Source organism: Haliotis rubra, unplaced genomic scaffold (assembly GCF_003918875.1).
Source record: "Haliotis rubra isolate DU_JTF1 unplaced genomic scaffold, ASM391887v1 Scf130, whole genome shotgun sequence".
Taxonomy (NCBI): Eukaryota; Metazoa; Mollusca; class Gastropoda; order Lepetellida; family Haliotidae; genus Haliotis; species Haliotis rubra.
Window position 1 is genome coordinate 1,967,459 of NW_025765226.1, and position 15,823 is coordinate 1,983,281.

Below are 15,823 nucleotides of genomic sequence, written 5' to 3' on the forward strand. Positions count from 1 at the left end.
CAGGATCAGGTTCTACTCCTCTCTCAGACACAGTATGTCCAACATAAGAGACTTTCCGTTTGAAAAAATGGCATTTCTTGGGAGCTAATTTCAAGTTGCTATCCCTGATTCTCTGAAAACTTTACCCAGCCTGTCAAGATGCTCATCTAATGTCTTGGAAAACACAACAATGTCATCAATATACACCAGGCAAATACTTAGATGCAAATCCCCTAAACACTGCTCCATGAGACGCTGATACGTCGCAGGACTATTACACAAGCCAAATGGGAGACGGTTATATTCGAAAAACCCTAACGGTCCAACCGTAAATGCAGTTCTTTCTTTGTGCTCCTCTGTGATTTCAACTTGGTAATATCCAGATTTCATGTCCAGTTTGCTAAAGAAACTATTTCCACCCAAATTATCCAGAATTTCCTCAATTCTCGGCAGAGCATAAGAATCTTTCAATGTCCGAATGTTCAACTGTCTATAGTCGGTACACATCCTAAGTCTACCATCTTTACACCTACACAAGACAACATTGGAAGACCATGGACTATGAGAAGGGCGGATAATGTCACAAGCTAACAACTGATTCAAATGTGACTTAACCTCATCAAACATGGAAGGCGGAATGCGTCTACACCTTTGCTTAAAAGGGACATCATTAGTCAACTCTATCCTATGCTTCACTGCAGATGAATGACCCAAGTCTAAATCATCTTTCGAGAAAATGTCACAATAACTTGAGATGAGATTTTGACCTAACCGTAACTCCTCAGGTGATAGTGTCTCTGTCTCAATCCCAATGCCCTCAGGAAGTGGAACAGACAAACCATCTACACCACTAAGTCCAACTAGCTCACTTGTATTACAAGTGGGAGACTGAATATCCTCTACAGTAACTGGATGCAACTCACACAAAACAGACTTTGGAGGAACAACCACTGTCCTTGTTGTAACATTGTTAATACCCACTTTAACTGGCACATGATGGTTCTGAGAATAGATAAACACAGTTGGTTCAATGTCCAAATCACTAGGAAGGACTGAACGGGTTGTAGCCTGCAACAGTGCACATGTCTGAGCACAACTAATGCGCTTATCAATAAAACCTTCAATGATCACACTACTGTTAGCAGGTATAACAATAGACTTTGACCATCTGCACATTCTATCTCAAGAATTGTCTTAAGTGGATGAAGCGGAATTTGACGGAAGTGTGAATTATAATAACTTTCACTCATAGTGGAAACTGTAGAGCCTGTGTCTAACAAAGCCTTACTATAAACTCCCTCAACAGAAATGCTCCCTTCAGTTGGCTCTCCACAAACCAAAACCAGGTGGGGACAGTGATTTACTATGTGGGTTTACCGACGTCTCCTTCTCATAAACCCTCTCCTGTTTAAACCTCTTCCCCTGAAATGATCCAACTTCACTCTGCACCCATACTGCACATGACCATATTGTCCACAACGATAACACTTAACACCTTGATCATCATCCTCAACAACATCACCCTGAACAGTAACAGTGCCTGTATTTTGTTGTGAAGAATAACTTCGACCCTGAGACCAACGACCTCGTGACCTAGAACTGGGTTTACCTGAACTGGAAACATAATCACGCAGTGATTTAACCTCAGCAGCAAGTTGTTTCACAACACCAACAAGTTCGGAAGTGTCTGAAGATGTAGCAGCTTTAGCAGTTTGCTTTACTTTAGGAATGTATGTGTTAACCATCGTGGAGGAGCGTGCTTCGTCGATACGTCGCATCTCGGCTCTCAAATCATCAAAAGATTTAACTGAATCAAACTTATGACCAGAAGCATCTTTAAGAGGTTTTCTCTTGTACAGTCCCATATATACTGTGAACCTTTGACAACATCTCATCCACACTGGAATCGGTACTCATACAAAGCATGATGTTACTCGCTTTCCCTTTTAGCGACCAAATGATAGCATTCTTAAGTACAGAAGGAGAATACTCCTTTTCATGTAATAACCGATCAACTTCATACCGCCAAACAGCATATGACACCTCACCCTTGCCTGTCTCACCCATAAATGTCGAGATCTTAGGCGGCTAGTTAACTGTCATAGAAGGGACTACTGATGCTGATGGAGCAGGAGACTCTCCCTGAGCTGCCAGATAATCTGTCATCAAACGTTTAAACACATCAGGATTATCAGCCTTAGGCTTAACACCCATCTCCTCTATGGTTTTTACTAGAATTTTAACATCTTCCTCTTCCATTGAGGCCATGTTTCTAGACCACACACCAGACCCTAGCCAAAATATTGCAGCAAGGAAGACCAGAATAATACTAAACCCCATGAAGTTACCCAAAAACCTAAGCAATACCTAAGTCTAATTGTTACTTTAAGTGATAACCTTCATCTTGAGTATCAACTTTGTCTACACACTAGAAGTTCTAGCAAGTGGCAGTGTCTAGAAAAATGTATGGTGCAAATCAGTTATGCATGTCAAAGTAGTGTTTTAGTCTGGATTTTTGTCTAAAATGAGTGACACAGGTTTCACATGACAACAACTAAACTATAACAAAATCAAGGCAAAAACACATCAATACATACAGCCTCAAAATGCAATCACAATTTCAAGAAATCACATACAGCATATCACTAATACATGAATAAAATTCGGTACCAGGCCACATGCCTGAAACAGTCAGGAGCAATAAATAGCTCACAGGCATAACATGTCGGTAGCCTGGAAACTTACTGTCTCTCTCCCAACCAATGTATTCAGAATACAACTGAATTAAAGGGAGTACGGGTGGCAATCACATTATATCAAGTTCATGGTTATGTCATGGTCAGTCTCACAGTCTCTGGTGGTAGTTCACACGGTGACTCTGAAGCGGTGGTCCAGGGTGGTTGACAAGGTGCTCACAACTCACAACATTCCTCATTGGGGGCTCCAAATTTGTAACGGGGATGGCTCTTTCACAATGACACAACTCCGTTGAGGCTGTAGTCCGGATTTATTACGGTAGTTTGTATAAAGAATTCAAGTCTGAAACAATGTATATGAATATATAACACTCCATCAAAATACCTAGTTTATCACATTCATTTCATTGCACATTGTTCAGATAATTAACAATCACAGCTCTACCACTGAACATATAAAAAGAACTCAAAACAAATTGACATCACAAAATCAATGGTTCAGTTTCATATTAAGATCCTTAGGAATTATGGAACACATTTAGCATCTTCAAAACAATGAAACATCAACGTGTCTTACCATCTATGGGACAACTTGCTTCAAACTGGCCACGTGTTGTGAGGCACCAACAAAACACCAAGAACCAAAAATATGTATGTTTTAATTAGCATGGAAATGCTAATTCTCACCAGTAAAGTAAACGTACAATCTGTTTGGACTCAAACATTAATCTGAATCAATTGTAAGTGAAATTATTGACACCAACAATTTCTAACCATAGGTCAAAATATACCTCCACCAAATGCATAAATTCAGTTACAATAAATACTGAATTAACCTTTCAACAATTAAACATATTTTTGTAGTTTATTCCTTTTATATAAAACCTAGTGTAACTAACCTGTAATTCACCAAAGTCAAAATCCTCCATCCATGACTTTCAAACCACCTTGCCAGGTTGGGAGAAAGACAGCAAGTGAACAAACTTCACACTTTCCAAATGCAACTAAATTCAACATCCAATCAAGATGCTGCACATCTTCAGCCAATACAAACCAAGGACAAGACAGCAGACCTCACCTCATTAAGACTTGGCTAATTTGCATAGGAACTACTTTTGACCCATGACCCAGTGGTGACTATAAATAAATCATGGACTTGTGAAAATGTAAACCTTTTCACTGACAATTGTATTATTGTTTAAGGTGTTATTAATTGATTCCAAACAGGAAGATAAGACAAGACATATTAAAATAGATTGCTTTTCCGGAACATTTTACTATTTGTATATTTTGTACCTTGTTACACACTTGTATTTGTTACACACTTATTTTGTACTAGTTACATCAACATGTACAACTGCAATTTGACTGGATGGCCTAATTCATGAATAAACAACATATTACAACATGAGAAGACTCATATTTCTTTCTTCCGCTGCCACAACACTATACTGGATCTTAAACCATACATATGGTTAGATACAATCATTACGGAATAAGAACTAATATACCTGCTAAACAGAGAAGACATATTATACTAGTTCTTCCGTGTTATGTTCATCTGTAGAGGTACAAAGGGACATTTCTGGCCCCATCTCAACTTCAACGTCAACGTCGGCTTGAGGAAAGAAGTGATCCAACATAGCGGCTGTCAAGCAATCCCCAACGATGTTTACGACTGTGCGTACCCGGCCCCTGTAGAGTATATGATGCTTGAAATTAGGTACACGTCAGTGGTAGATGCTGTTTTTTTTATTGAAAATGTGTTTCAGAAGAATGCGTTAGGGTTCATGACGATTCTTCAATCTGAAGTATTTTTAACATTATTTTAAGATTTTATGAACTCTAGAGACTCTCGTGCAGATGATATTGTTTACTTTGGGAACCGCCTCTTCAGGAGAGTTTTTTCTCAGAAGAAACCTGACATTTAGGTATTTGTTGTTAACACAGCCAGGTTTTTATCGGTATTTTGTACTTCTTTATCCATCCTCTTTTGGCTATTTCTGACAAAATCATTACCTTGTGAGTAAACATTCCTGAGATTTCCTTCCGTTATATAATTACCGAACACCTTGTTACCTTCTTTCATATGAATGCCTACACTCCATTTGTCTGTTTCAGTCACTGCTTGAATCACTCAAAACAACCATAATTTAAGTGACGACCAAAAGAAACCGTCTCGTCCCCCTATCGATGCTTGTTACGTGCGAAAATACGACAAACCAATCAGAACGCGCGTAAATGACTGCGGTGCTTTGATAAAAATAATCCCGAGTACTTAAATCGTTTATGGCATTAGTCTTTGTTTAAAAAATCATGAAAAATATATATCGTCATATTGAAAGTACAAAGAACGTAGCTAACAGGATTTTGCTGCCTATAATGAAGTTTTGATAAGAATCATGCAATTGACGGTGAGATTTTCAAATACACACACGTGCGTTCGTTGACATAACGACTCTCATGGGTCCAACTAAGGGTATTTCTGACGATCTTGCGGGCTTGCTATGGAGATTTTACGTGCGCTTCCAACAACTTTAGGAAATGTAATTATAAATCGCTACGAGTTTCCAAACAATAATATTAGACATATATCTGCATGTAACTAATCATCTTTAATCTTTAACATTGGGCATATATTTCAAATCTCTGGGAATATTTCAGTCTGACTTTGTTTTTGGTCATTCATATATTTTTCAGCGAATTCATTTAAAATTCCACCTGGGGTATGACAGCAAGGTTACACGAATGTTCAGTTTGAGAAATATTTTAAAGTCAATTTTGAGTTTCTGCTTTCGGATTTAATGTAGCTTTTATAAATTTTATTTACATATTTAATAAAACAAATCCCATTTGTGATAAGCAAACCAGAAATATAATTGGAAATATAATGTGAACATCAGGTAATAATTACGTCAGAATAAGTCTGTAATAAATAAGTTTTTTTCCTTCTTTTAGTTGTATCAAAAAGGTTTAATTCTTTAAAAACATAAACGGCAATATAATGTATGATTACATCGATGATATTAAGTACCATTGGAATCAAACAAGAATTGAGTTATCGTTCCTCTTTAAAGTAGTTCTGATGTTCATGCGCCAATATGAAATCCTCCCAGAGGGGCACGAGTCGTTATTCGGCTTGTCCCGGAATAACACGAGTTGGTCACGAATGGACTGTTTACATTCCTTTTAAATCGTTTTGAGTGATTAGTTCCATAAACCAATCATTTAGAACGTACACACCAGGAAAGGTCCTGGGTTGTATGATACGTACAAGAACCAATCCACCGCAAGCAGGATAGAGATGCTCTCAATTGGCAGACCGACAGAAGACAGGATGACCATCAATGTCACAATAGCAGCGTTTGGAATTCCTGCAGCACCCACACTTGTCAACACTGTACACAGACTGAAACAATCGCCGTTATACCCAGTTTTGTTGAGCTAGTGAATGGTATTTTTCGTATCTTGAGCATTTCACCAAATATGAATGTTTAAAAATTGCAACAAAGAAACCATATATTTCAAAACCTACATAGTGGCAACCCCATCTTTTATCAGTGACACACACTTATATTCTAGCTGTAGACCTCCTGTAAATAATGTGTAACCGGCAGACAAGTGAAAGAGTAACGAGCCAAAACATCGATATAGGATGAAACAGTGAATCCAATTAACCACCTAGAGGACATAGTATGTAGGTTGATGGTTAATCCGGAATCCTCGAGAAATAACAAGAATTGTGACTATGATGATGTATTACTAAACATCTAAATGTACATTATTATTATTTTACGGATGTAAAATGATATTTGAAATAGAGTTGAAAATTATCAGTATAGATCCACCAAATATAATTTGAAATCAGATGAAAAGTGTCAATTCTATTTAGAGCAAACATCACACATAAAATGATCACTATTTGCAAATTCTGTTTCTAAATATTCACAGGATTTTCAGAACAAAGACCTCCAAATGTACAGCAAGAGCAAAACGCCGATTGATGCAGACTGATGAATCTTGAAGGTGCTTTGAACATTCATTTTGAATCATTTGAACCAAGGGGAACAACTCTGTAGTTGTACATAAAACTGTTATCATATTCCATTTCAACTCCAAAATCAGAACTTAATTTGAAAAGGTATAGTTAAACTGTAAATGGTGAGTGAGTTTAGTTGTAGGCTGCACTCAACAATATTCCAGCTATATGGCGGCGGTCTGTAAATAATCGAATCTGGACCAGACAATCAAGTGATCAACAGCACGAGCATCGATCTACGCAGTTGGGATAGGATGTCATTTGTCAGCGTGCCTGAACACCCGATCCCGTAAGTCGCCTCTTATGGGTTACTAAAGATCATTTCCCGGATCTTCAAGGGTCTTAACAATAGATAATCCTTTACAGTTTGCACATGCATCGGCAAATTATTTCTGGAGCGTAATTGGAAAGTTTATGCTGTGTTTACACTACGCAATTCACAAAATGAATATATGCCATGTACATGGTCAAACAACAAATACTATATATATATGAAGCTAATATAACAATTCCTTTTCAAGCCATAGATATTTGTATGTTTCGCTGAGTTGCTGTTTTACCTTAGAAGAATCATCTCGAAGAAATGCAGGGATATCGCATGCATCTGGGCGACGTAGATTGCTGATACCACATAAAAGATTGCCGTACCATCCATGTTGATCGTTGCCCCAAGAGGTAGTACGAAGCGAGTGATGGCATTGTTCATCTTCAGGTTCTCTTCGCAGCATCGGATAGTTACTGGCAGTGTGGCAGAGCTGAATGTGAAACAAAATAAAGTTCACTGGTTTGTTGTTTAACGCCGCACTATTGCAATGTTCCAGTGATATAACAGCGGTCAGTACATAATTGAGTCTGGACCAGACAGTCCAGTGATTGACATCGTGAGCATCGATCTACGATGACATGTATCAACCAGGTTAGCGAGCTTGACCACCTGATCCGGTGCGTCGCACCTTACGATAGTCATTATGGGTTGTTGAAGATAAATTCTAACCAGAATCTTCACGAGTGAAACAAGATAAGGACCATGGGATATACCAAAAGACAGATATAGTCAGAGGTCAGTATTCGGTGAAAAGTCTTCAGGAAATATATGTTATAATTATCAGTTTGTAAACACAAAAATCAAAGTTCAAGTTAATGCAGTTAAAAAAAATGTTATGGCTTGTCATATGGACTAAGACTCAGCCTTCTAAACCTACTTAATTATGATAGAAACGAACAACAATTATTCAAATACTTAAATTTGAAAGAAGGCCTAGTGAGAAGGGAGAGAAAATATCTGAACTTGCTTCATTTGAGCTTTTGGATTAATAGGATAGGGTTGGTTCGAAGGGAAAATGACGAGGGACTGCGAGACAGACTACATTAGCATAGCCTTGGTTATTTACCTGGAAGCAATTGCAAGAGCCGTGACGATCGCCTGTGTTACTCCTCTGATGATTCTGAACGGGTTCTTCTTAGTTAAAGCAAAATACAACAGAGGTAAGAGTATCAGAACATGGAGACTGGTGCCAGCAATGATGGTGGTTAAATAGATGGCAAGCTGTTGGGTCGTGCTTGTCAGATCCTCCACGGATAACACCTTCCCTATTATCAGAAACATTATCCCCACTGGTGAATACCTGCAAAATATATGATAGAAATGACGTTGACACACGCGCTCTACTCAAATTGCAGTTAAAGCAGGAACTCGTATGAATTGAGCTTGTTGGTTTCACTACCAACGTATAGTTAGTTATGTATGTATGTTTGGTTACAATCAAAACCTTTTCTCAGAATAATTGACGATGAATTCACTTTTGAGCTTTATGCTGAAAATAAATCTTCATATTGGAAACTCTTAAGAAACATAGTTAAAAAGTCCGATTCCGCTTCCGCTTCCTACATTCCCGCTCTAAAGAGAAATGGCAATGAAGAGGGTCCGTCAGCGTTCTCTGACTTGGCAAAGGCTAATATGTTGAATGAATATTTTGAATCTATATGCAATTTAGAAGAAGATGAGAATTTAGACCTGCCCCAGTTTGACAAACGCACTGACGCGTTTTTGGAAAAGATAACTTTATCAGTAATGAAATATCTGATATTAAATGCTTGCCTATAAAGAAAGCTGCTGGACCCGACAGAATCAGTCATCAATTGCTTAAGAAAACGGTCAACTCTATTAGTCCTGTACTGTGTTTATTATTCAATATGTCCCTCAGTTGTTGTTATCGCTTATTAGTTGTGGTGGAAAGTTGTTTGAGAGACCATTTTTTTTACATGTTTATAACTATTTTTTAGACAATAAGTTATTATATAAGTATCAATGTGGATTCCAAATAGGCCATTCAACTGCTCATCAACTGATTGAAATTTATAATCAAATTTGTATATCCCTTGACAACAAGGAAAACCACTGCATGGTATTTTGCGATGGATCTAAAGGGTTTGATAGAGTGGGGCACAAAAGGCTTATGCTAAAGTTAGAAATGTATGGTGTTAAAGGAAAGTTACTCAATTGGTTTAAAAGTTATGTAAGCAATCGTAATATATCACTATTTGTTAATGGAACTATATCCACGCCGAGAATGTTAAAAGCTGGAGTTCCACAAGGTTCAGTACTCGATCCTGTTTTGTTCATTGTTTACGTCAATGAAATAGCCGATATACTCTATTGTTTAACCAGGCGGTTTGCTGATGATATGGCGCTTGGGGCTATTTCAAAAGATGAATACTTAATGGAAAAAATATGAATGATAATTTGACCTTATTGAGTAGTTGGGCAAAGGAATGGCTGAATAAATATAATCCTGACAAAACTGAAGCTGTGATATTTTCTTTACAAGATAGTGGCCAACCTATTAAAACAATATTTTGATGGAGATTGTATAGCTATTGTTTATTTTCACAAACATTTGGGATTAACTTTTTCTTCAAATGGCAGTTGGTCTTATCGGAAATATTGTGGAAAAAACCTCTAGAGTGATCGGTGCCTTTAGAAAATTTAAATATACATTGAATAGGAAAACGTTATCAAGAATTTAGACAGTGTTTGTAAGGCCACATTTTGAATATGCATGTGAGGTATGGGAAGGGTGTCTGATTGAAGATTCGAACAAGTTGGAAAGACTACAGCTTGAGGCAGCTCGTAAAGTAACTGGCCTCCCCAAATACAAGCCGAGAGGAGTTCTTTATTACGAGACTGGACGGGATTTGTTATCAGAGAGAAGAAAGAAGCGTAAATGAAGCTTGTTTTATAAGATTAAACATGATATCGCCCCGTCTTTTTAAAATGAATTGTTACCAACTAGTGTTGTAGGAAAAAGGACTCATTATAACTTACGTAATGCTGAAGTTATACTGTGCCCAATACAAAACTAAAATATTCAGCCTCTTCATTTATTCCGTCGACTTTAAACGCCTGGAACAATCTCCAATTAACTGTAAGAAACTGTGACTCCATTTCATTATTTAAAACAAATATTACAACAATGCGTAATAGTGTCCCATCATACTTTTCATCTGGTATACGTAAGCTAAATATTTTACACACAAGGTTAAGATACAATGTAGGTACGCTCAACTATGATTTGTATAGAATCAACATTATAACCGATCCATCATGGTCTTGTGGATGTCTTTGTGAAAATGTATATCATTATATCTTGGATTTTCCCTGTTATAGATTACATAGAGAAACTTTGTTAGCTAACATAGATGATATTTTACAAAACAAATATTTACTAGATATATGTCTTATTTCTATGCCAATGCAGACCTCTCAACTGAAGAAGATATGAATACCTTCAAACATGTCCATCATAACATCAATCAAAGCAAACGATTCCTCTGTTAATTCTGATCTGTTATATTCTCAAGATCTCTCATGTATATGTTCTCTGTTTCTCATGTAATTATAATTGTGGTAAATATTGGGAGAGGGCGTCATTAAACTGGATATAACTTGTGCCCAATCCTTTTCTTCAATGAATAAAGTATGTTCTGATAAAATTAAAAACTAAAAGTTATTGTTAGCTTTTTTTAGAATGATTGTTCAATTTTAAAACAATAGAAGAATATGGTATGTGTTTGTGTGTGTGTGTGTGTGTGTGTGAGAGAGAGAGAGAGAGAGAGAGTGAGTCTGTGTGTGTGAGTGTGTGTGTGTGTGTGAGAGAGAGAGAGGGGGGGGGGAGGGAGGGGAGGCTACCGCGTACATGGGATATGATCAGGAAGATAAATAACAATGACAGCAATTTGTTTGAAGTTACAATAGTTTTGCTGCCAAACACTTCAAGGTGTTGTAGACAAATTCACTTGCGTGTCTTTCATACCCGACTGTGGACCATTATTAGGGCACTCACCACATCACAAGCCATACCATTTGAATGGTTATATCGTTTAGAGTTACGAAGAACTGCAAGACGACCTTTCCCTTGTCTCCAAGTCGGCCAAGGATAACTCCAAAAATGACGAAGTAGCTTAATATACCTGTAGGCAAAGTTGTAAACGAATCACGAGAATTATATGAAGTATAGGACCCTCCTCCCTTTTTTCAGTAAGGAAACAATTGCAAGTTGAACATGTTTCATTCAATTATTTTTCCTTATTCCACGGGCATATAGTACATTTTGATATAAAAGTCATACACTTACTTCAGTGTAATATTTTTTTCTGAATAACATTACACAATACATAGACATGGATAGATTCTGCACTGTACTCTGGTTTGCTTAGCAACGTTGCAATTTCATTTCTATCTGGGTGGACATACATTTGTTTGATGTGACTATTTCTCAATGTTGTAAAACCTGATAAACAAGGGGAAAGTGGTATTCAACCACTACTGCATTTAAACTACACAACTGGACCACAACAGCTGAAAATGACCAACTTAGTAATATCATACCTAACGCGTTCATCCCTGGCTTGTAGACGGAAGTCGGTGTCCATGCTTCATCTTCTGTGGTATCTGTATCATTATTGCTTGAGTTTTTTCCATTAATATGTTCATTTTGGATGGCAGTTTGTGTGTCCAGCTTCACATACACGGTGCCACTCATTGCAAATGTTGCTTGTACTATATTATCAGGGAAGATATTCCTTGAACAGAAAAAAATATATTGTTATCACTATGTTCCACTTTATCAAATGTTACTAGGTGAGGTGAGGTGAAATTGGGTTTAACGTCGTACTTGAGAATATTTCGCTCATATGACAACGTGCATGCGTGTGTATGTGTATGTGCGGCTGCTTTTACTAGCCCAGACTTAAGCTGGTTTTATAGTGCTAGCTCACTGAGATACCATGCCGCAGTGAAGCATGAATACCCCACTAAGACACATTATACTGACTCCGAGCCGACCAGTCCTTGTTGTACCCATTAATGCCGAGCGCCAGGCAGGGACCAACAAGTACCATATTTTAACGTCTTTTGGTATGCTGCGGTCGGGGATCGAACCCGCGACCTTCCGCTCTCCGGGCGGACGCTGCCATACCAAAGCCGAACACAGACGATTTATTGCGCAAGGTCTTTCTCAGAGTGTGGTTACAGGTGTCAATGGCCTTCATCAATCGATTGGTGCACTCCATACATAGACGCTGTGCTGCTGTTATTGCCGCTCGTGGTTGTCACACTAGATACTGAAGTTAAGAGTCTGAATGGACTGCAAATGTTCACGTAATGTCTTGAAATTGTGCTGAGGTATTCATTGATGTGTCAGGATATTGTACGCTTATTATGTCCATTTCTGTAATAATTTGATTACAGTGCCTATCTAATTTTAAATTCGTACTGACGTTTTTTTTACTGCTGAGTATATAACAACAATAGCAATAGCAGTATGATGATGATGCCAACCTAACTAAATCCAGGAACACATCTCTAGCAGACAGCGATGGGGTATCGTCTACAGACTTGACTGTGATGACGTCATTGTTGATCACATGACCTGGCCTGATCAAGATGGCGAGGATGATACCGACGATGGTTGCAACCAAGGTGGTGCAGATGTAGTAGCCGATGGTGATCAAGCCGATCTTGCCTGCAGATTTTCCATTAAGGTTTGCTAGCCCTGTCAGAAGTAATGGTTGAAAGGTCTTCGATTGTGAGGAATAAGAAATAACCAAATGGGAATTGCGATTATAACATTTCTAAATGGAAGCCTCAAAACACTATTTTGTGGCTGTGTTGAAACGGTATATATGATCATCCAATGATATATACGTTCCATTGTTTTTTGTCAGTTCAAGTCCCTGCACCTTAACTCTGAATGGACTCACTATATTCATGATAGTGGCTAATTCAGAATTGGATTCAGAAAGCAAGGAAGGATGTGACAATTCAAAAACATCCTTCGGTACGTTGTTCTTAGTAGTTAATCATTATTAATTATGACACACAATAAATGTCAGACATCATCAACTATCCTGACTACATCAAGTGGGACAATGTAGAAATATTATCGAAAAAACACAGAGCTGCACAAAAATACAACTGGCAAAAGCAGATCAAATCCGCTGACACAAACCCTCAATCAACAGAGACCAAGGATATCTCATCCTATTTGCCTACAATGAACTCATAAAACAGAGCAGAGCATCCCAGCGATCACTTCAATATTTGTTCCGCCTCACGAACAGTTGTTACTGCATTATTTACCAATATCCATTTTTGTCGTTAATCATTTTCATGCATACCGCCATGATCAGCAGTATAATATAATATATGCGTCCTACTTTTCTTTTTACTCACCAGCTTCTAAAACGCCAGTCAAACAGATGATCCATATAAACTAGTGGGCGAAAGAAAGTGAACACCCTTATTAATGATCGATAAGATCAAAGCAAAACATACAATGTTTTTAAGTTATAGTACATTTTATAAAGCCAGCATTTGGGACAATGCACCCACATTGTCTATGATAAACCCCTCACAGATAAAGAGCGCGTGTCATGTAATGAACAGAGGGGTAGGAATAGCACAGTCCACAGAGACAACAAGAGTCAATGATGGAATGCCTCCATCATGTCAAGTCTCAGGTCACGCAGACACGAATAATGAGTGTGACCACCGCTAGCAGCAATACACGCCCGACTCGCCGATGTCGTCAGCCGCTTAATGACGTCATTCGGAATCCTATTCCACTCGTTCCTGAGAGCGTCTTCAAGTTCTTGTCGATTCGCTGGGGGCCGTGGTCGTCTTCTCACCTGGCCTTTTCGGCCTAAAAGGATTTTACTAACTTGGACACCTTTTCCAAAAATTCAAAATAGAAAGTGTTCACTTTCTTTTGCCCATGAGTTTATAATATCATTTGCACCGCCATTTTGTCCTTCACCCAATAAGGTCAGCTGGTTAATCTCAGGCGTTGGTGATTTATATTTACTGGTTACCAGAACGGTTATATTGGGAACTCACATCCCGTTTTTAATGAAATAATGTTACTCTATTTTACAGTGACACAAACTGCCAGAAACTGATACATGATACGACAAGACATATTCTATTGAAAGATAAAACATTTGAGAATTAGAATGCCTCTTTAGGTGGGAGAGTGAGTGAATGAGTGAGTGAGTATGGTTTATCTCCGCTTTAGCAGTATTCCAGCAATATCACGGCAACACACATCAGAAATTGGCTTCACACATTTTACCCATGTTGGGAATCGAACCGGGGTCTTCATGAATGACGAGAGGCCGCTTTAACCATTAGGCTAACCCACCGCCCAGGTGGACGACGTGGAGGTGGCGGAGATGTGAAAAACAAAAGAAATATTCTATTACCAGTAACAATGCTTGTCACCATCAGGGGCAGAATCAGCATCTTCAACATTCTGAAAAATATCTCCCCAGGAAAGGAGATGAGGCTGACCACATCAGGAGAGGGGTTGAGAGGACGACACAGCAGTCCTATTGTAACACCCAGAGTAACTGAAGTGAGGTTTGCTATCAGCAATACGTTCTTTCGAAGACATGCCAGTACCTGGAACATATGACTTTTATTAATTCAACGTGTTTAGCTACAATTAAAAATGTCTTTTCGGCCATGCAATGCAAATGTCTGGCAAATAGGTTTGTTTTCATTTTCCCACCGTAACTGTTAAATATTTTCAGTAATGCCAAACACATCAAAGTAAAATAACAAGAAAAGGGAATTTTAATATATTATCCGCATATTTCCTTCGTACGAGTAATCGTTTAATAACAGAATTATTAACTTCATAATTTCTACTTGTGTATATATACTGACTTAACTTAACATTCGGGAAAACAATTCGGGAACCAAGCAATTGAAAACAGACAATTTTACTTGAAGATACATCTTCTCAGTGATATTACCAGTGAGGGTAACTAACTGCTGTGTCTCTTAATTCTTGCTATGAAGAAAGTATGTATACAAACCTTGGACATGACTGTGTACGAGGCCGTGTTTGTCTCCCACCTACAATCATTAATGGAATATTTTGTACATATCTGCAATAAATATATTGTGTATATTAAATTTTGTTGAGAATATAAAATAGAATGTTTTGTCCCTATTGATTAACGTATCTACATGTTTAACATATTGTTTGCAAAGCCATTTACGGTTGCGTAGGCATTGCACATTTGATGAGGAGATGAGCTCTTTCAAACCAGTCGAGGATGTATGACGAGGCACGATCGTGACATTTGCCATTATCGGTATGCATATTTGTAATCATCTCTGACGTGTCAATTATAGGCCAGAGTTTGACTCGAAGCTTGTGGCTTTTAGCGGTCGTACTGAATCCTGCGCTTACAGACTGTTTAATATCTTACTTAAATAGCAACGAAAGTATCAGTGACACACAAAAACATGCACACACATGCCCTCACACGTGATAACCAAACCGTCATATTATTCTGATTTGCATGAAACTTTCTTCATGAAGTTAACAACATGGAGATTGCGAGATCACTTCCTAAACGCAGCTAAGATAACTAGACCCAGATCACAGTTGGAATGAAAGTATAATAGATCTTTGGATGGCATTTAGAAATGATATACACAAGTATACTACACTGTATAACTGAACAATCACGCGTATATATTTTCAGTGAGGAGGTTTACTTCATATTAAAAACAAAATACCAAAGCAATTACAGGGTC

At 38.0% G+C, this 15,823-nt stretch overlaps 1 protein-coding gene across 1 annotated transcript; it reads right to left on the minus strand.

Moving 5' to 3' along the window:
• Nucleotides 1-5,903: 5,903 nt before the first annotated feature.
• Nucleotides 5,904-13,364, minus strand: LOC124267317 (excitatory amino acid transporter 3-like). Its single transcript, XM_046702236.1, has 6 exons — nucleotides 13,355-13,364; nucleotides 12,554-12,767; nucleotides 11,603-11,796; nucleotides 8,106-8,304; nucleotides 7,363-7,469; nucleotides 5,904-6,049 (listed from the first exon to the last, which is right to left on the minus strand). Exons 1-6 carry the CDS (start codon nucleotides 13,362-13,364, stop codon nucleotides 5,904-5,906), a joined length of 870 nt encoding a protein of 289 aa, XP_046558192.1.
• Nucleotides 13,365-15,823: the final 2,459 nt, after the last annotated feature.